Raw genomic sequence first — 22,799 nt, forward strand, 5'->3', positions numbered from 1 at the left:
AATATCTGTAGCCATATAATGTGTTAAATGTTTTAAAATTCCGACGTAAAGATGTTGCTCTATATGAAAGCAAAATTGTTTTATGTAAATGTAAAAAAAATGATAAAAGGTAACTACCTAATACCCAGCTTTTATTATACATAGGTAAGTGTCATATTTTAGTTTTGCCGTTTGATTTGATTGATGCGTTGTTTTTTCTTCGCCTCGTGACAGCTGACAGGAACTCTGCATTCGTCTTTTCGAAGCTGCAGTCATTTTCTAATAAAATTTTCTTAATAGAACATCCTTTGGTGGTGGTGTTTTATTCGTTACCGATGCGGTTTCTGGTAGTCACAATCATATGATGGTTATCCAGAAAGTAAGTTTCCATAATATGACATTGCTCCTGAATGGGATATGTATAATAGATAGCACATTACGCTTAGAACCAACCTTCAAGTAGAAATGTTTAAGAACTTTAACAACACACAGTCGACAAAATTAAGAACTAACCGAAGGATGAGAATTATATATATCTAACTGTCCTTAAATGTGACCCTATCTATGAGACTAAAGAGTTCGAAATAAAACGTTGGTTCATTTGTTACACAGACAAAAAAAAAACCTTTGAATATTTTCTTATACGCATATTATTTTTTTTTTCGGGGTTTTGGTCTGAAATAAAAAGTAAGAAATTGAGTATTTATAAAACTTGAAACTGTTAATTAATAAGAAACAAATATTTTATTTATTAAACAATTAAAAAAACAAAACAAACAGTTTAATTTATTAATTAAAAATTATACATAACTTTAATAAAATAATTAAATATGTAGATAAAAAATGCATTATTTTTATTATTATTATTTTTTAAGCTGCTGTTCAGCAATTTCATTTCTCTTTTCAAGTAATGCAATTACTGTTAAACAAAAATCCCTTTCTTGCTGATTTCGTTCCTTCAAATTACGTTTTTTTGGAACGATATGTCATTCTCTTTTTGAGAATCAACGATGGTGATATCGTAGTTTGATTCCTACATGTATTTGAGATTTTTCCATAGGAGACTGTGGTGAACGCTCAATAGTTCCATTTAATATCGTTTCTAGCACAAACTCAGTTTCTATTTTTGAGCTGTTTAAGGCACCAAAGACGTTTGATGAGTTCCCGGCACATGCTGCTCGAAGTGATGTCAGTTCAACCACTTTTTCTTCGTCAGCGGTTATTGTTGGCACTTCTACCGAAAGACCATTATCACCGGTTTATTTAAAAGCTATTCAAATAGTGCTGCATTTTTTTTTTGCACGATATTTTAAATCGGTCCAAGCCCTAATAAAAAGACTTATAAAAGATACTATTAAAAAAAACCTCATACCTACCTTTCTCCATGCAGTTTGTTTTTTTGTGGGCGGCCTGGGAGGCTAAGGACGTTGGTTAAAGCGACCCACATTTTTGTTAATCCTAGCTTTCCATGTTCCGTATTTGGCTTGTATCGGGTGCTCTTTTAACGCCTCCATTCGTGCTTTATGAAACTCTGCATCTAATTCTAGTAAATTTTTGGCCCTCTGCAGTTCAACCATAGCACGTTCTCGGTCGAATTGTGCTCTTTCTTTTTCCAGTTTATAGCGATCTCTTTCCGTTTCTAATATTTCCAATTCAATCACATGTTTCTTCGTTTGATGTTGCGTTCTTTTTTCCTATAGTTTGGACATTTTTTTGGAAGGTCCCATTTCAGCATTTATTTTTTGCTTCCGGCACCTTGTCAACAAAGGGTTGGGTGGTTTTCGTAGCTTCGCAGGATTGACCCTCTCCCAAGAGTCTTCGGCTGCATCTTCCACCACCTCAATTTCAACCTCGTTTTGAGCCATATTGGAAATAGAGTTTTCATTTTCACAAACAAATATTTCATCCTGTATCTGAATTAAATTATCTTCAGTGATAAATTGGGAATTTTCCCGTGTTTAATTTTCCCTCAATTATTTTAAAGTTCTCTCCTAAAATATAAAAAAAAATGTATTTTACAAAGAAATGTTGAATGACTTTTGTAGAAACCTGGCCTGGTGCAGCGATATTGAACTGTTTAGTAATATTCTCCCACGCCTTGTCCTTATCCCGTTTCGTTGCGCCGTCAGTTTTTTTTTATTTTTAATAATATGGAAGCCAGTTTTCTTCCTCTGCGGAATATACCACTTTTGGTAACTTATTTTTTTCGGCCATTATACAGGGTGTCCCACAGTCACCGCCCCAAATGAAAACCATGGATTCCTGAGGTCATTTTAAGTAGAAAAACTTAAGAGGTAATTTTCTCGTTTTCGTCCCGTTTTCGAGTTACCACGGTTTTTATGATTTTTGCTCTCTTGTCCTTTAACTGGCCTTATCTTTGCCAAACTACGTTTGATTTGAAAGATTTTTTTTTACAACCAATCAAGAATTTACTACAGTTTAAGTTTGTCTCAAAATTTTTTTTTCTGCGGACAATTAAAAATAAGTTTTATTTCATAAAAAGGGCTACTGAAAGTAATTAAAAAAAATAAACAAACTGAGTGAATTAAAAAAAAAATAATTTTTAAATACAAAATTAATTTAAATGAATTAAAACTTTTTCTGAGCTTTATCTATTTGTTCTTTTCTTAACCACAATAGCTCAGAAAAAGTTTTTAATTCATTTAAATTAATTTTTTATTTAAAAATTATTTTTTTTTTTTAATTCACTCAGTTTGTTTATTTTTTTTAATTACTTTCAGTAGCCTTTTTTATGAAACAAAACTTATTTTTTTTATGAAAATAAACTGGGCTTTAATAAAAAGCACAAAAAAGTAATACTCATTACCGTGTTTTTTTGACTAAAATGATATGAAAGTGTAAAAACAACTTAAAAAACGAAGAAAATTGAGTTTGATGCAAAATTGTGGGGAAACGGTTGTCCGCAGAAAAAAAAGTTTTGAGACAAACTTAAACTGTAATAAATTCTTGATTGGTTGTAAAAAAAAAGCTTTCAAATCAAACGTAGTTTGGCAAAGATAAGGCCAGTTAAAGGACAAGAGAGCAAAAATCATAAAAACCGTGGTAACTCGAAAACGGGACGAAAACGAGAAAATTACCTCTTAAGTTTTTCGACTTAAAATGACCTCAGGAATTCATGGTTTTCATTTGGGGCGGTGACTGTGGGACACCCTGTATATTATTTTTATATTTTTTGCACAAAAACGACCGCAATTCTTCACAAACAATCGCACAAAATAAGTTAAAATCTTAACTGTCAAAAATTTCCTCCCAGAGAAATAAAAACAAACGCAAGTAGGCTATGCTATGTAAATGTCAACTTGTTTCTCAACTCTCAAGTTTGCGTCAACTCCAGAATTGGCCAACTTGAGAGATTGCGCAAGTTGACAAATAGTGAAGAAAATGGCTCTAAGTCACCTAGGTACATAGGTTAACATGACTTCTAAGGATATGAAAACTTTTATTATACCTAATAACTGTTTGGGAATGGGAAATATTGAATCAGGCATGATTTCAAATAGCTTTAAAGATTCTCAAACTGTAAAACGATTATCGTCTTTTTGATTATAATTTTAAAAATTAAGAGGTAGTAAATTTTTTCGCACTCGTGAAATGTCAAATAGCTGAGTAATAAGGGATTCAGATATCAGATCTAAGCAAAATCTAAATCCGTGAAGGAATTTGTGCTTACTTGAAATGAAATCTAATGGACAAATACGAGTATATATTAGCCCAGGTTAATTAGTAGGGGAGATGGAATGCAGATAAGACGGGGTAGTGGGCATAAACAAAAAATACCAAGACTGGAAACTCGGCGGTCAACTGACGTTTGCCTACAAGCTGCGAGGTGTGGTGAATGTCGTGAACCTATCGTTGTGTTCGTGTCCAATGTGTGTTGAATGTCGTGAATCTATAAATGTGTGCGTGTTAACGTCATTTGCCAACGTGGTGGCTTTCACATATATTCACAGACAGCACTGTACACAAAAGGGTTTTGGGGGGAAAGACGTACGAAAGTTTCCAGTCTTGGTATTTTTTGTTTATGGTAGTGGGTAAGACAGGGTAACTGTGAAATTCACAGTTCAAATTGACCAATCACGCATTCACGCTCGTTCATTCATTGTTCGACGTATGGCCATGATACTTGTCAGTCGCCGATGGTTAGTGGCTTACATTACAAGTGCGCAAGGTCGAAAGAATTAAAAAGGTTTTTCCTGCTTATTGTTTATCATATTTTCCTCTAGTTTGAAACGTGACTGTGGTTTGTGAAATAACATTAGCTGGTAAAGTGTTGATGTGATTGACGTTAAATCCAGCCTATAATAACGTAGGCATTGTGTTTCCTAGACAGTTGGCTGTTTAAAAAAAAAAAAGTTGTAATTTAGTTCTTGTATAATTTGATTGTTTCCCCGTGTAAATTTTAAACGCTTTTTTTGCGGGACAGCATTTTTTTCATGGAATGTTTTTGGATGAATGTTCTTATAACGTATTGGGATGTCGGGAGGAGTCGCCAACTTGGAAAATACGTTGGTTCATTTTTATTTTTACCAAAAATAAACAAGGATAATTATTAAGAATAAAATTATCTTAAAAATGTTATAGAAACGAAACCCGTGAGTTAATTAAATTCAATTTTATAGTTGGTCAAAGTCTAGATTTTTCTAGCAAAGCGGGTCAGATTAACATTTATTCATCTACATATCTGACGAAGTTTTGATTTATCTGGGTATTTTTTAAGGAATGAAATAAAGTAATATTAACTATCTATAAAAATGAGCACTCAACCGTTTTTTTATCCATCAAGCAATCTAACGTCGAAGTTCACAGTGCACTTGTAAATAGTGAGAAAAACGCAAGTTTTCTTTTGATAGACTGAGCAAATTTTGGGAGTTGAGGAAAAACCAAAAAATGACTTGAATTATCTACCTACACCTACATGCAGGTATTAAAGAAATATTTGGTTGTAGTAAAAGCAACCACTATCCTCCTTTCCTTCTGAAATCGTTATCCAAAAGATAATGATTGCGATTATCATTACCCACCCCTCATGACTCACCCTCGCTGAATATATCAACAAACCAAAATGGACAAAATTAAACAAATAGTTTTTAATACCCCTTAAATTTATTTTAACAAGCAAAATGGTTCATTATAATTATATCTTATATGAACAACGGTGTAGCTGAAGGGTAAGGACGTTAGGGGTGAACTAGGTAGATAAGGAAAAGTTGTGGGGTGGATCTTTGGTATATTCTAAGAAAAAAATAGTTCTATAGTAAATCTTTATCCTCCTGATATCTATCACTTTTTTTTTAATGCTCCCCGAGGCTCATTATTCCTTGGAAGCTTGTCACCCCCAAATGGGTGACACCCGGAGCACTCCGCCCTCTTCGCCCCCTCCCCCCTAACTTCCCACTGCGCTGGATCCAAACTTATTTATTTTTGTTTTTATTCATAAAGAATATTTTGATTGTCACATGCAAAACTATACGAAGAACAAAGAAGCTGTTTTTCAGGAGATCGATGGGTTCAAAGTGAATATGATTCAAAAAAGTATGATAAACGCAACAACGACATCCCGAACTTTGAGTTTTGGATATTCTGGATGAAAATATAATTTCAGCAGGCAACGAGCAGTTTAATTTTACGCCCTTGGCTGAACGAAATACGCTATCAACTGTTTTAAGTTCTGAGGCAAGAGAAACTTATATAAACCATGACCATAATTATGTACACATCGGAATATATCGCAGAGGGAAAATCATAACAACCCCTTGTTGTGATGATTTTTTGTGACTTTCACCCTGTAGCTCTGTCGTTCATGTGCGCAGCATTTCAGAAATCTTTCTGACTTTGGTGATAGGAAAACACGTCTTTATAAAAGCTTTAGTAACAGATTATGGGAGGTGCTATCTAAGGAGACACAAGGCATTTGCGAGTCAACAGTCAATCCTTTTTTATGCACAGATATCTGAGCTGAAGCTTTTTTCAGTCTGCTCCATATTGTGTTTCCTATCAAGATGAAGAGAGAGAGAGAGAGAGTGACAGCTTCCAAAAGAACTACCATCAGGTAGTTTTCATTGGAAGAGAATTTATGCAATTTTTTTTGCAGCAAATCCTGTTTATTGTAACTGTCGGTTGTTCTTGTCGGTTAAGGAGTCGTGGTCTTGGGGTCTTTCCAAAAAATAAAACTCTCTGACACCACAGTATAATTTAAAAACAAAGTACTTTTATTGAACAATCGAAGATTAAGAAAATAACAATGTCTGGAACTACTTCTATTGAATGGTATTACAGTCGAGACCCTTTATCTTTGCTATTATGCGGTTGGTGTAGATTTGTAACAGTAGATGGCACGCCTGCCACTCGTTAAAAGAATTACAATCAAACTTCGGAAGCTACATTATATTTTACTTTTCTTCTTGTTTATGTATTGAAATGACAACGTTTTTCTTTTTATACTTATTTTGCAATTCATAAAAAGAAAAGAAAAATGTTTTGAATAATTTTGTGCAGTTGAAAATATGTATAAAGGTTATAAAAATTGTTATCCAAAGTTGACCGAAAAACCTAACAAATTGAGTTCAAACCTACCAAAGTCAACAAAACTTACTTGTTTGGTAGAATTCAACCAAAACCAAAAGCACTACCAGGTGATTCGGTCGTGTTCTATATTTTTTGCGAGATGGTGTTTTTAACGTGTAGGCTTCGTACTTCTAAATTCTAATACGATCAAGGTTCGTACTCCTGCTATCAAAAGAAGAATTTTCATCTTCATGTAAGCTGCTGTAAATTAACTCTCATACTAGCTGTAGGAAAGTAGCGACGACTAACAATCAATATTACCGTATTTATGTCAACAAATTGAATAGATTGATTTGGTTTCTATTGAATTTTTGGAATTTCGTCCCAAATAAGGATAAGCTCAGCAACAACAACTGTTGCCACACATCATCGCTATTCATAGAAATCACAAAAGATTAAAAGAACAAATCTTTATAATTCAAATTTATGTGTATGATAAAATAAAACTGTTTTACATTTGTTATTCTCAGCCAAAATTCTAAAGGCCCAACTATAATAGGCATATGCGCGCATGGGCTTATTTCAAAATCGATTTGCTTCGTCCTGTTTCTGAAAACACGAGGAGTAGCCATAATGAACATACTTTGTGTTTTGATGTAGTTCAGACTTTACACAAAAATATTTTTAAAACAGTTTTTATTCAATTCACCATTCGTTTATAACATTTTTATTAAGTGAAAATTAATTTAATTTTTCCATCCCCCTTGCTTGTTTACATTTTATTCTAAGGAATTAACTCATGCCGTGCGGTTCAGAGCGCACGGCATTTGCTTACCGAAAGTTAACGAAGCGCGCATATGCGCATTATGGCTATCCTATAAGAATTGTGTATGTTCGACAACTCATGCCATTTTGACATACCTAAGCCCATAAGCGCATATGCCTATTATAGTTTATTATTAAAATTTTGCCATCCACCGCGAGCGGTGGGACAACGTCAAGCTACGACTTTTTATAAAAAGGGAACTTTCAACTTTTCATAATAGCGATTTTTTTCTATCTCTCAAAACAAAAATTTTATGAACTGAGCTCAGACATTTCAATGGAATTTGGAAGAGAAACCAAATTCCATTGAAATATCTGAGCTCAGTTTATAAAACTTTTTTTTTTGAGACATAGAAAAAAATCGCGATTATGAAAAGTTGGAAGGTCCCTTTTTATAAAAAGTCGTCGCTTGACCCAGTTAACTTGTATTCATAAATCTGTTGAGTAAAAGAAAAATAAAATTAATAAAATTTAAAATTTTTGAAAATGTGTAAAAAGGGACTTTTTGTAAAAGTACAAAAAAAAATTGGTTTTCTTTCCCAAGCTGAATCTTCCAAATTATAACAGTTAAAAATCTAAAAAAATCCAGATTATAGCTACAACTATAAGGTTTAAGTCTGCAAAATTTCAATTTTTTTAAACAAATAGTTTTTCTGAAATTTAAAATTGACTTCAACTGCTTGGCGGCACGGGTTAAAACTAAGTTAGTCTTGAAACTTATAGGAAATATTTTTTTTTTATTTATTTCCAACCATATAAGCTCTTGGGAGCATACCAATTCCATTTTTTTTTTTTTACTTTTTAGGTTAATGTTTTTAAGAAGTTATCCTCCGTTTTTGATTATCTTCTGTTAGTCTATTAATTTGTTTACTGATTGTAACGAGGATTTTCTTGACTTACTTCACAAAAAAATATATAAACATTTCTTTTTTTTGCTTGTGTAGGTGTGTATTAACTTCATTAGGTATTTCATGTTAACTGTTCTATCTGAAATTTGTTTTAGTGCACAATCCGTGAGTACTCAATTTTTCATGAGGCAAACGTTGATGGATTAACAACCGAAGCAATAGTACAGAAGAAGGATCTCCTAGAAAAAACAGACGTCAAAACAACGATAACCTTATTAGTTCTAACCGGCAAGAACAAATTTCCCAAGCCACTGCATATATGATTTTAACAAATGGACTAGCAATTTCATTTGTTTTTTTTTTTTAGGGATGGTGTTAAAGGAGTGGCATTTAAACGATAAGATTCACTCTGTTGTGACAGATAACGCTCCTAATTTTGTTTCTTCAATAGAGCGTGTTGAGGTAATAAGAAAACCATATTCACTGTACCGCTCAAAACATACAAATACGCTTAAAGCGCGCACTGCATTCCAATGAAATTTACACCAATACACGAAAAAAAAACAAGTTCTTTACTGAGTCCTTTTCACCACTCCAATATCGCAACTAGCGCTCGGGCAATTAAACCAGCACCTACTGAGGTTACAAGAATTGAAACTTATTCAAAACTGCCTTTCTAGATGGAACATATACTTATATGGTTGTAAAACTATTAGGTACTGACAAAAAATGCGGTGCTTGGAGTTTTGGGTCATAGAAATATGAAGTAACGGAAACGGAATGGACTCATTTAGAAGCACTTGGTAAACTTTCGAGCAATTTGCAACGAGCAACGACAAACATTTGGGCAGAAACCGTTACCATTTTTGTTTTACAACCTATAAATGACCAAATCCATAAACATTTAAAACCAGTCACCGAGGACGATAAGAATGAGGCAAGCTTCATTGAAAATATAAAAGAAAATGTACCTACTTATCAAGTTCAAGATGAACAATACCGATCTAGACTATGTATGTGCTTTTAGAACAAGTCTCTTTATTCTTGAACCCACAAGGCATACAAATTTAAGCGCTGAGGATGAAAACCACAAGACAATTGATTAAAAACCACGTATAAAGCTAAGTCGAATCTTTTATGCCTAACGACAACAGAGACTTCTCTTCAACTTCTTCAAATTCGAACTCAAATGTAAGCGTAATTGACATTTTATTTAATGCTAAAACCGATGACCAACCTAGTAATGAGTTTGAAATGTATCTTTGTGAACCACCAATTAATTTTAACGTGCGAAATCCATTGGAATGGTAGAAGAACAATTCACCAAAATACCCACATTTAGCAGTTTTTGCGAGGAACTTGGGTAGAAGGGGGAGGATTTGCCAGGATTTAAGAAAATTGACATTGCGCATAGCTTTTCCTGTGTTTAAATTTTTGTATATCTAATATTTTTACTAACTCTATTATCTTATGATATAAAAAAATAACTTAAAAGTTTATAGTCAGATTTTTTGTTTCATGTTCAGTTCATATTCCATTAAATCTAACATTATAATTCTAATATACATTTTATCAAAGTTTATTTAAAGCCTTTTACTTAAGGTAAGCAGTATTAAAAGAAAAAATAAATATAATAAAAACATAGATAATATCTATATGTAAATAGAAGTTAAAAGTTATAAGCGTTTAAAATTATTTTATACACTGTTTTAGTCATTTAATGTTAAAACTTTCCAAATCTATGTTAAAAACAAATGTGACGGCAGCGCGAGATGTTCTTGGTGGATGATAGGTTCTGTTAATTAAAGTTCGATTTGACTGCGATCAACATCCGAAACATCCTCAATTATTGGTTTATAAAAATCTCGTCCCACTGTTTTTTTTTTTTCTAAAAAAAAAATCAACTTGGAAAACACTTCCGCTGTTAGATATTATTTGTCCGACGTAAAAAACTGAATCATACTTAGCGAGAACCAAAGACATATTTTTCAATACTTCATCTTCGCTAAGACGTTTTGCTCTGATGGTTGTCATCGGGTTCGTCTAAAAATCTCAAGTCCTGTCAACTTATCACTGTCAGCCAAGCTGAATTTATCATTCTCTTCGTCAGAAGAAATTGAGACCGATCTTTTAGCCCTTTAACAGTTGGTCTTTCTCTTCTTTAAGACATTTATGTTTTTTGTTTTTTTGGGCTTCAACTGTTGGACTTCTCCAGGTTCATCTTTATTGGATGTTGCTGTGAAAATCTTGGATTTCCCCTTCTTTGATTTCCCATTTCATTATTAATTTTATAAGATAAATACAACAAATCTACGACAACGACGACTCTTTACCTTGAATTTGTTGGTTCCTGCACATACGAAAACAAACACGCGCGTCCAACTCGGTTGGTGTCTAGCCAGGAACTGTCAAACTTTGTGGAAAGTTTTTAACTAGAGATGTGCAACGAAAATCGTTTTTTCGATATTTTTCACGTTATCGGTTTGTTTTTGAATAAAAACCTTGTTACAAGACAACTTGTGTGTTTTTTCTCTGTGGAAACTTTTTTCCAAATAGCGACTTTTTCGACAAAAAGGGATTTTTTTTAAATTTTTCCAATTGGCGACCTTTTTGTTCTGAAAGTGACTATTTCTGTGTCAATAAGTTAAAAGAGCTTAAGTCAATTTTTATCATTTTTCAGTATAAGGAAATGAAATTTGTGGACATGATTTTGTTGTACCTTTTTTGTGATTACTTTTAAACTGTTGCCGCTAGACTAATAATTTTTTTTTTTAGGATACAGGCTTGTTATACCCTTAATTTTCATATTTATATTTTTTCTTGAAAACGTTCGGGACAACCGTTACAATTGAAAAAATATATTACTTTGACTTAAGTATACAATTTGGCGGACATTTCAAGGAACAAAACGGCCTATGTTACTTAAGTTGTTTTGCAAAATTGGTTTTTTAAAATGGCTTAAGTCGACATAAGAACACAAATGGTTCACTCGACCACAAGTTTAAAATAGCTTATGTTGACCTAAGCGTTGAATATATTTGAATTCAAATTATCATAAAAGCTTATGTCACGACTTAAGCTGATTTAAAAAAATGTATTCTTTTTAAGATTTGGACGATTTTATTTTAACATATACATAAGCTATTATGCAAATGCAGTTTTTGTCCAAAAAGACTTAAGCTACTATGATTTTTTTTAAATTTAACGGTTTATATTTTGCGTAGAGAAATGAGACCCAGACTAAAACAAAGCTGAACAAAAGGTGAACATGTTAAGCAAATAAAATCGATTTTCACTTATGTCGACATAAGCCCTTTTAACTTATTACCACAGATTTAAGCGACCTTTCAAAATTTTTCAACGGTAACGCACCAAGTACCTTCCTCGCGCGCTTATTTTATTTGTAAAGGTCTAGGTGTGTAAGTTATTTATTGCGTAGAGTTGACATTTTAAAATCGGTGAAATAATAATTCAATTATGCGATCCCGTCGGTACATTGATTTTGTTTTGCCAAATTAGCTGTTACTTAATATTGATCTTCTTACTTACGGCTGTGTGAAGTTTGCTTTCTCAGGATGAGAAACACTGACGTGTAATTTTTTTTCGTTTGCCCACAGAAAATTAATAAATTTTTTCTATTGCATTTGGGGTGTCAACTTTTGATACCCAAGTAGGTACACCTAACAGCAGGGTCGGACTGGCCATATAACCGACTTGGCGATTGCCACCCGGGCCCTCAGCTATCCCAAAGTTACAAAATAAAAATATATGAAGAACAAGTAAAAATAAAAATTTCAAGCACTAAACAGTGCCCGTTTAACAAGTAGAGCCTGTACTATTTGACTATATTATATTTAGAATTGTATAAGAAGTGTAAAGTTTTCGGGCCCCAGGAGTGCACGAGTATGTACCCTGTGGGCAGTCAGGGCAGTGCCCCGGGGCCCCCACGTATACCAGGGCCCCACTTTAGGTTGTATGTGTAGGAAAGAAACAGGAAGGGCACTCCGTTTCATCATTTTCGTGTAATGTCGAATTCCTTTCAATTGAAAAATCGAATTTTCGGCGATCTCGAAGCGAATTTTTTCTGAAAATCATGTTCCATAGAAAAAAAATTCGCCTCAAATGAAGCAGAATTCGAATTTTTTTTAATCCTTCTTTTTTGAGAGATTTACACGGATTTGCACACACACATGGAACATTTGACATTTCTCAAACGTCAAGCTGACAGTATTCTTCGTGTGTTTGTTTATATGAGAACATCAACTTCAAATAAAGAGTAAATTTTAATTGAATATCGTATTTTTATTGCGGAAAAATATGAAATGAATAAAAAAAAAACAATGTGCTATCAAAATATATTTTTTCCTGGCATAGTTCTTGTGAAAAAATGAAATTACTGTGACTTTTCTTCTCGTAATTGTCATCAGAAAATTTTTTCTCTGTAAAACCACAGCATACGGCCAAAATAATAACCTTCTACTTCATCTTCACTCAGATCTTAATAATAACTGCAATTTCCCTTTGATTCTGATTAAAATAACTTTATATTACCGAAGAAAATAAACAAAATTATTGATCAAAGGAATCTCTTGTTTTATTTTGCAGAAATTGTTTTGGTTTCAGCTTGACGTTCGTGTAAAATTGTTGTCAAATGACACACATACAATCGCAAGGCGATTTCAAAAAATTGAAAGGAATTCGACATAAGATATCCATTTTAAGGACTTCAATCAACAGAAACAGAGTAGATACAAATTATGGGGTTTTTCTCGTACTGCTTGGTTGGCTAGCCGTACTAGTCCTCGGGTCATGCCTGTCCCTCTGTAAAATTTAAATGGGTTTTGTAAATTCCAAATACAAATAACAATTTCAGTCGATCTTTTGAGAGCCTTACCACACAGGGGCCCCCAAAATAAATATCCTGTTGGATATCTGCAACATTTTTTTCTCACCAAATATATTTATAAAGAAAATGAGAGTGAATGTTTCCAGCTTCAGAAAAGTCTGAATTTTACTGTTACTCTGAATGAATGCAAATCAGAACTGAAATTCAGAACTTTTCGAAATTCAAAAAAAAAAGTTTTTTTTAAAATAAAGAAAGAAAAAAATCTTATAAGCTCAATACAATTTGTGGAAAATCCTTATAGAAAATTAATACAGAATTATTTTAATTAATTTTTTTTTGAAGTGAAAACTTCTTTAGTATCGTAGTGATTTGAAACAAGATGAAACGAAAACGCGACACGACTTCAACTTGTTATAACTTTTTTTTTTAATAGATAAATGAATGAAATTTGCACTGTAGATAGGTAATTAAATAAACTATAATTGTACAAAATTTCAATTGATTTCATATTAAAAATTCTGAGATAACGGTACAAAGATGTTCTTTTTCTACACACGTTATATCTTTTGATCTAGTGCACATACAAATTTGATTTAACTTTAATACGCATGCTGATAACATAACCTTTTATTTGATATATCACACATAACGGTAGGTGCTCTACAAGTTACACAATCTTAAATTGAAAAAAGTTTGATTTTTGTACTTTTTTGATGAAAAAATTGATTGGTTTCAAAAAATTCTAGCTTTTTTTGTAGATGTTGTATAGACATGGTCGATATAAACAATAAGCTGAAACAATAAGCTTTTTGGTGATATAAAATTTATTATATTAAGGTGGATTTAAAGGTGATGGAATAAAAAAAGGTAGACTTTTTCGATTTTTTTTTTTTGAAAGAAAAATGATTTTTTAAGGTTTCACTTCTACCACTTGTGAATTGCACAAATGATTTTTTTTTGTTTATAAGTCATTCCCTGTTTGCAGCTACATGTTCGAAAATTTCAAAATCATTATACAAATTATTAGGAATCCCGCTTCTAAATACATTTTTGCAACTTAGTTTGTGAAGAACTTTCAATTTTTTTTTTCGGCTTTTTTTTTCCAATAGAAATTTTGAATAATACTTATCAAAATAAAAAAAATAAACTTCATACATTTTCTATAAAGGAAAAATAAAGACAACAAAGTCCCCAAACTAAGGTCCTGCCCCGAGGCCCAAGGAGCTCTCATCTCTCAAGCATGCCTCTTGGGTCTCTGCTCTCATACTCGATGTTTTTATTTTTAAGATGTAATTTTTAAAATTATAAACGCCAAAAGAATGAAATGTTGGAAAAATTTGTGCAAAAATTCGGTTAAGCAACAAAAATCGCAATAAAAGTATACTTTCCTTTTCTGAGACAAAAAAAAATTTTGTACTGTTGTAATTTTTGTTGTATGCAGCGGTGACGGGCCCCTTTTTCATTTTGCCACCCGAGCCCTTTTGCCCCAGTCCGATCCTGCCTAACAGTAATAATAATTCAATAAGGTAAAGATTACACCTCCACAGCTGGGTATAGTTTCTGGTTTAAAGAAAAAGAATGCGGTATAGGTATAGTTACCTACATTTAGGCTCAGTTTTTAGTGAGAGACAAGAGTTAACGCAATTCTGTTCCTTTCTCTCTCTGCGCATAACAATTTTCCTCTTATCAATATAATTCAGCTCACCCCTTTTACTCCCTTTCAAGTTTCAACCCTTTACCTTTTAACATAACAAAACAAATTTAATGTTACTCTAAATGAATTTTTTAATAATGCGATTTGTTTGAATGGAGGCCCCTTTCTATGTAGGTAGGTGTAAAACTAAAGGTTTTAGTGGGATATTATATCTGACTAAATTATTAAAATTTAGAACCAATGTAGGTATTAGAATTCAATATCTCTTCCTAAAGAATCTTTCAATCGTTTTCAAAAATAATTTCAACACCGACGGCAAATAGTATTTTTAATGCATTGCCGTCGGCATCTGATTCAATCATACGGACGGCTGGACTTTTTGATATTTTTTTTTCCCAGATGTCGTCTTAGATATATTCCTACCCATGACAACCAAAAGACTATTTGGACAAGAGATAAGATCAAAAGGCAGGACAAAAAAAATATACAGGTCAAAAACGCATTCCTGTCGGATCAACCTTAATCCTTAATAGCTTAGTTTGTCATGGAATACAGGTAGAAAAAGGGGCGGTACACTAAGAAGAGGTTAGGCAGATTTTCCATGGCCATTAAATTTTTACACAACAAATCCTGACACACAGACCCGAATGGCGTAGCTATCTTCATAATTAATAGTGCCAAAAAGGTTAACCGTTCCGAACATGGATATGATATATCGGTATGTGGTAAAAACTCAGGATAAGCCTTCATGTTTATATATTTTTTGTTTTGCTTTTTTTAATGGTGGTTTCTGAGTTTTGGGGAAGGTATAGGTGATTTTTTCGTGCACATTATAAATTGGAGTTTTAGTAAAAAAAAAACATTTAAACTATATTGTAAGCCATTATTGAAGCCTCTAAAACATTGAATGCGTTAACCTACTTGGATATTTTAAAAGAGCTCTTTAGCTTCTCAGTGCTCTCAGCCTCAGCTAAGTGCTTAGCTGCAGATAAAAATGTATTCTCAAATCTCTAATAAGGCATGACTTTTGCACAAATTCTAGATACTACTTATCTTATACGTTACACCAATTAAATCAGAACTTGTTTTGGTGTTCCTTTTCTTTGCCTACCAAGTTAGGCAATCTGTCTTCTCGTAGACCGCCATTATATCGACTTTCCCTTATTCAAACTGAGAGCATTGTCAGCATTGTCTTCTAAATAAAAGATTCTATGGTTTCCGCCTCAGCCCCATTTTTCTTTATGAGGTAGGGTTGTCAATAAATCCTTGTTTCTGTTTGTGTTGAAGGAAAAATATGAGCCTGAAGGAGACGGTGGTGAAAAATTATATGTTTGGGGTTGTATTCTCGCAAAAGTAGTTAAGAAAATAGTTGGCCTTATGACCAATTTCATTCGTATAAAAAATCACAGAATCCATTCGTAATTTCATACAAATTGTCATTACGAACTGATTTTGTTTCAGCCCCTCAAGCCCATAACTAATTTAACTTTCTTTTTCAGATGATGCTGAGAAGTGGATTGAAAACATATCAAAGGAAGGTTCTTCAAGAACTTTCGAGGTCATATAAGACAAGTGGAATCCCAGAATTGACACAGGTTAGCCATTTTTATTAAAAACGCATGATTACAAGCAGGAGAATAAAATAATACCCATTGGAAGTTTATTTTATGAAGGTGTGTATGCCTACTTGTATATAGGGGTCCATGTGAACCCTTCCAGAGGGGAGTTGGGTTCTATGCAGGGCGGCCACTGCAGAAACGCTCAACTCATTGAGCTAACGAAAATTTTAAATTGGAAGTGAGAGAGGGGCGAGAGTACGATAACTAAGGCGGTAAAAAATAATAACGGAATTTTGTAGAACAGTCAAGTACACGCATTTTTTACTATGGGAGGGGGGGTCTATCTCCTCCAGGAGGGGCAATTTTCTAAAATATGACAAAAAATAAAAAAAAAAATAATTAAAGAACAACGGCAACACTTACAGTTATGAATGATACCTTTTTCAAAAGCCAAAATTCTACACCTAATTTTAATTTTTAAATCAAATTATTTCAATCAATAATCGAAATAATCGATTTCAAAGTCAAAATTTGTGAAAAAAAGTTTGAAAAAACACATTGAATACAATTTTTGCCATGACTGTGACATTAAATATGAAATTATAAGATGAAATAAGCTGCTTTAATTAATTTCTAATCAAATACTGAAAACCATATGCTTCTATGCCTACTAGTTTTTGAGAAAATTGAAAATAAGAAAATTACCTTTTCATCAGATTTTCATTTACTTGGCTATTTTCGGCAATATTAACAGCTTTTTAACTTTAAAGTATCATGCATCAAGATTTAAACTCCCTTTTGTATCCTCTGTCCCGCTCAGACAACTTCGTTGCTTCGCTTAGGCCATTAAAATGGTCCTAAGAATCTCGTGATATTTTTAAAAAGAATACTTAAAAATAAATTAAAATGGTAGAAGGCTTGGGCACACTATAGGATTTGGGGTGGGGTCAAGGTTGGGTATGTACAAAGTTTCTTTTGAATTCGAAAAAAACTTTTAAATTCACCCCAAATTCTATAATAGTGAGTCCAAGCAGGGGGTTGCAAGGGGGCATACTAGTTGCAAGCATTATGTTTATGTAAACACGAAAAAAACTAAAAAAATACAAATTTGATAAGAAGGAAGTTTTTTAATTTTCAACTTTCTCAGAATTTGGTAAGAAATTAATTGAGGCAGTTTATTTCTTCGATTTATTTCATATTTAAATTCATAGTCTTGGTAAAAAAATAGTATTAAATGTGTTTTTTTTAAATTTTTTTTCTAAAATTTTTATTTTGAAGTTGATTATTTTGAGAACGATTGATTGAAATAATTTGATTTAAAAATTAGAATTAAGTGTGCAATTCTGGCTTTTGAAAAAGGTATCATTTATAACTGTAAGTGTTGCCGTTGTTTTTTAATATTTTTTTTTAAATTTTCGTCATATTTTAGAAAATTGCCCCTCCCGTCTAAACGGGGGGAGAAATACCCCCTCCCATAGTAAAAAATGATTGTATTGAACTCCTCTACAAAATACCGTTATCAATTCCGAAAGGGGGCTATTAGTAGTTACGAAAACTATCCTGGACGATTGGCGTGGTAAAGTGCTTTGCGCATCTCATAGAGCTAAAAGACAATATTGATGCCAAATTAAAGATGATATTATCAGCTATCAAAATTCAGAGGCCTTCCGGGTGAAAGCCTGGCAGATTTGTCAAGCCCTGTTTTTGGAGGTGTTCGTGGACGAGTTTTGTTGGTATCAAATCAAAGGTAAAACTAAGAACCTTCATGGCATAGAAATTTTTTAAGCCGTTTGTTAATTTTTATTAATCCCATTAATTTCTGAAATCTTTTGAAACTTTTGTACTGAGTATAGATATATATGTATCTATTGAAAATTATACTGACTAAACACAACTGAGGGTCAGTTCTCGTTCTGCGAAGCTGTGAAGTGATACAAAAAATATCATTTCAGTTTTCACAACGTTTTTTCATTTTATCACTTTACAGACACCCCTAAGGCGATTCTCAAACTCAATGTGATAAATCGATGAAAAAGTGTGTAGGTACTAAAGAGTACTAAATGATCACAGTAAACAAAATATGGTAGGTAATATCTTCTGAACTTGATTACAATTTGTTTGTAAAAAAACGAAGTCCTATCTGTCAGTTCGGCCTTTAACTTACATAATACATATGTATATTGAATCAAAATAACAGGAAATTTATTTTTGTTTTAATAAAAAAAAAATATTAATTGAAAAATAATAAATTTGTTGTGCTCTTTGTCGGAAAATGGTCAAATATTGCAAAAAAATTAGTTGTGTGAAAAAATGCATATCATTGCACTGTTTCTTTTGCTAAATAACACTGCTAACGTGAGATATAGAGAAGATAGGGTGGACGAGTATAAAAACCTGAACTTATTGAGAGAATGAAGTAGGATAAAATCGACGTAAAATCCAGGGGGGAACATTCAAACACTACACCCCCCCCCCTCCCTTCTCCAAAATATATATAAAAAAAATCAATGAAATATAAAAAAAAGTTTTTAAAAATTTATTTACATAGTTCAGGGGTCGAATTACGGCATACGTTCGTTAACGTATGGTTGCTATGTGTCCCTATCTTTTTTTATTAAATAAATAGAGACGCAAATAGTAAAAACGTTAACGAATGATCGTAATCGTATGCTGTAATTCGAGCCCAGGTTTTATTCATATAAATTAAATAATATACATAAATTTACATATATGTTAATATGGATTAGGTACTCATTGTAGAGATCACATTTTAATTTCAACTTATTAAAGAACATTAGGAACATAGTTGATTGAAAGTTAAAATAAACATGTTTGTAGTTAAAAATTAATACTAGCTGTGTTTTATTTTCCTCGTGATCCAGTTCAGATCATTGTTTTTATTAGCTTTACAAGAAAAGAAGGATTTTGTTTTGTTATTGTTTCGCAAATAAATACAATGATTTGATCTGCATCACGAGGAAAATAAAACCCAGCTATTATTACTCTTCTCCTTCATCTGAAGTTTCATATTTTTGAGAACTTCTTATTTGTGATAAATATTTATTTTCGTTCAAAAACATTTTGTAAAATGATTGACTATTCAAGTTTTTTAAATTATAAGCTACAATTAAAATTGATTTGACACTGCCAACTTTAAGACGGTTCCTCTCTTTTGTCCACTGTGAGCCCATTAATGAAAAAATGCGTTCAACGTTGACATTTTGCCCCGGAATACAAAAAAAGAACTGACAAATTTTCAATAATTCGGAATAAAATTCAGGTTTATTTGAATTACTAAAAAAATGAACCCACTTTTTAACAGACATTGTATTTTTAAACTCTTCTTTTCTTAATTCGACCTCTAAAAACTTTTGAAAATAACAAAACTGGTCGAAAAGTTTACCATCATCTATCACAACATTTTTTGAAACTATGTAAATATTCGCAACCTTTCTCTACATCCTCCCAAACAATTGTTTTTTCTAAACTCATCCAGTGAAAACATCTAAACTCTTCAAAATGATCAGTCCATTTCAGGGTTCGAACCTCGGTCATGAAATTTTGGAGCAAATTTAAAAAAAAGTGGAGCAAATGCAAAATTTCCGGAGTAGATTTGAAACAAAAAAAAAATCTTTACCTTTTAGTAACTTTTTTTTAATAAAAAATAATTAAGTCTTAAATTAAAGTCAATTCAATTCATAAAAAAGAACTATTTTGTGATAAATTCACATTCGACCAATTTATATTGTTTTATTAGCCTCATTATAGCACGTGGTGGTTCAAAAATGTGTTTGCAATTCTAAAATAAATACAATTTCGATTTAAAACATTCCAATCTAGTTAGCAAAGTTAGTTCAGGAAACAATTTTTCTGTGTGGAAAAAGTGGAATAAATCCTGAAAAATCGGAGCGTTGGAATAGATTATTTTTTTCCCTCAAAAGTGGAGCAAATTTGCTCCGATCGGAGCAAGGTTTTAACCCTGGTCCATTTAGCTATGTATTCAAAACATTTCTTATAACATGTAAAGCATTCCTTTTTGAAGCATTCTACTTCGCTTTCAAACCCGTTTTTATTCAAATTGTTGAGAATTGATTTTGTGCTCAACGGAAGAAAAGACTGATCATACCTACTTTTCAAAGCAGTTTGGAGAGAGTCCAAAATTGTTGAAACCTCCAAAAGGGAATTATTTTCCCTTTTGGCTTTTTCATTAAAAAGAAAAGTTAGGGAATGTACAAAATACAAAAACGCTTCAGAGAAATTAGAATTGAAAAACCTTTCCAAAAGGGCAGGACAGTTTTCATTAGATAAAAAATATTCTTTTAAAGCTGGATATACTTGCAACACCCTCTTAATAGCTGGAAATAAAGAAAGCCATCTAGTGGTACAGTGACGAATCAATTCTTTGTATTCCACTTTAAGCGAAGCACAAAAGTCTTTTAGATTTTCAGTTCTTCTTGTGTATATTGCAAAATAGTTATATATTTTTATTATTGTCGTTTCGATATCAGTTGAAAATGTGTCGAATCCACATTTTGCTGCATTCGAGATTATGTGAACGGGACAACCAATGCCAATCAAATCTTTCTGTATTGAAGATTTAAGCCTAAAAACAACATTATTAGTTCCTGCTCTCTTTAACCCATCAAAATTTTTATTGCAATTGTCTGCTGAAAATGCAATGCATTTGTTTTTTAACCCTAATTTTTCCAATGTTTTCATTGCACAGTTTATCCAAATGAACTAATTTGGTTTCAATACCGGATTGCTTATTAAAATATTGAACTAAAATCGGGAAAATTTTTATGTTGCCATGGTTGCTACCATCTGTGGACACAGACAAGAAAGGTGTTTCATTGATGTCGATCAAAATATTTTCTGAACAAAAAGGAGCTATGACATGTTTTTGAATAGCTCTCGTCTTTGTGTGTGCTGATGACAAGCGTTTTGCGATTTCAGAATCATTAAATATGTATTTAAACAATTTACTTGAACAGTCTGTAGAACGGAAACTATAGTGATGTTTGAGTGCATGAAATGCCAGTGTTCCCTCCTCGAGTTTTGTATGCTTTGGAACCAACATCGAATAAATTTTGGAAGATAAGTCACCTGCTAGCACGCCACTTTTATGTTTTTTTGAAGATATATGTTGTTCCAAATCATACCGTCCCTTGTTGGCTACAGACACTTTAATTTTACATAAGGTACAAAATGCTTCATGTTTTTCAAAATTTTTTTTGGTAATGAACTATTTAAAGTTCTTTTGCAATTCTTGATTGAACACACACTTTCTGTTGCTCATTGCCTATTTATATAATTTTTTTTCAATATTTGCTCTACTTTATTCAATCAATTTACTTACGATTTGAATATTTTTTAATTGGACACCATACACCAATCACTGAAGTTCTTTGGTCTAGTTTATATAATTGCATTCGAAGATATTTCGGTTTAGATATGGATGGATATGTTTCTTTAATTTTGCGGGATAAAAGGAAATCGTCTTTATACCTAATAATTAACAAAGCAGCAAATTTTTGGAATTTCTATGAGTACCTTTTAATTAGAGCTAGATAGTTTAATAAAAAACTTGATAAAATATATTTCAATGGTGCATTTATATTTCACGACCATTCATATTCGCTCATTACTTGATTTTGTTTTTACTGTCTTGAAAAAGAATGTAGATTAATTAAAAGTAATATGATAGGATAGGCAGATACAAGCCACAGACTACACAACAATAGAGTTCGTGTAGTGAGTAAAATGAAAGCAATTTTAAATGAGGTGAGATGAGAAGGAAGGATTGACAAATAAAGTTAACTCAAGTGAATTATTGTGTAAAATCAACATAAATGTCCCAAGTAGATCTTTTAGAAATTATGAGCTTTTAAATTTAAGATTTAACAGAACTGTATATGGTCAGCATGAACCCCTCTTTGCAGCATGTGTCGATTTTAATAATTATATAAATTTTAATAATAATTCAAACAATCTTAAAATATTGTTAAAAAATGTAATTGAATGAAAAATTGTAAATAGGCTAAGAATATATTTTGTAGCTAAATAAATAAATAAAATATAAAAAAAAAAGATAAATGTTGTCTACACGGCGAGTGGGCTGAGTTGGAACAAAATCTAAGGTAAAAGACAGATAATCCTAACATTTTAGAAAAAGTATGAAGGCAAATAGAAAAAAGAGACTAAAAAGAGGACATTTGAAAAAAAGAGAACAAAAAAAGAATTTCATGAAAAAAGAAAGTGTAAAAAAGATCGGAGTGGAAAAAGAGAACATGTTCTCTTTAAAAGAGATGTTCTGGAAACCCTATACATAAATGATTAATTCTAAAAATTTTCTATACTATACTTATACTCACTTTGAGAGGTCCGGTCTTTGCTCCAAATAATCTATAAGGTACCCTTTTTGGGTCTCTGAAGCCTTTTGTCCTCTTTTTTTTTCTTGGTCATTTACCATTTGTTTTGGGTAATTATTATTTCCTGTCAAAAATAAACAATTACTCAAAACAAATCGTAAAATTACTAAATGGCTTACGATTTACGCAATA

The 22,799-nt window shown here is 32.1% G+C and overlaps 1 protein-coding gene across 5 annotated transcripts in view; it reads left to right on the forward strand.

The window, feature by feature from the left end:
• Positions 1–22,799, forward strand: part of LOC129912166 (D-2-hydroxyglutarate dehydrogenase, mitochondrial) — a 99,736-nt gene that overhangs the window by 34,121 nt on the left and 42,816 nt on the right. For all 5 annotated transcript variants that reach the window (XM_055990305.1, XM_055990300.1, XM_055990304.1 and 2 more), the window contains exon 2: positions 16,177–16,272. In XM_055990305.1, the coding sequence (XP_055846280.1) occupies positions 16,177–16,272 (96 nt within the window). The remainder of the gene's footprint in view (positions 1–16,176; positions 16,273–22,799) is intronic.

The sequence above is a fragment of the Episyrphus balteatus genome, chromosome 2 (assembly GCF_945859705.1).
Source record: "Episyrphus balteatus chromosome 2, idEpiBalt1.1, whole genome shotgun sequence".
NCBI classification, from domain to species: Eukaryota; Metazoa; Arthropoda; class Insecta; order Diptera; family Syrphidae; genus Episyrphus; species Episyrphus balteatus.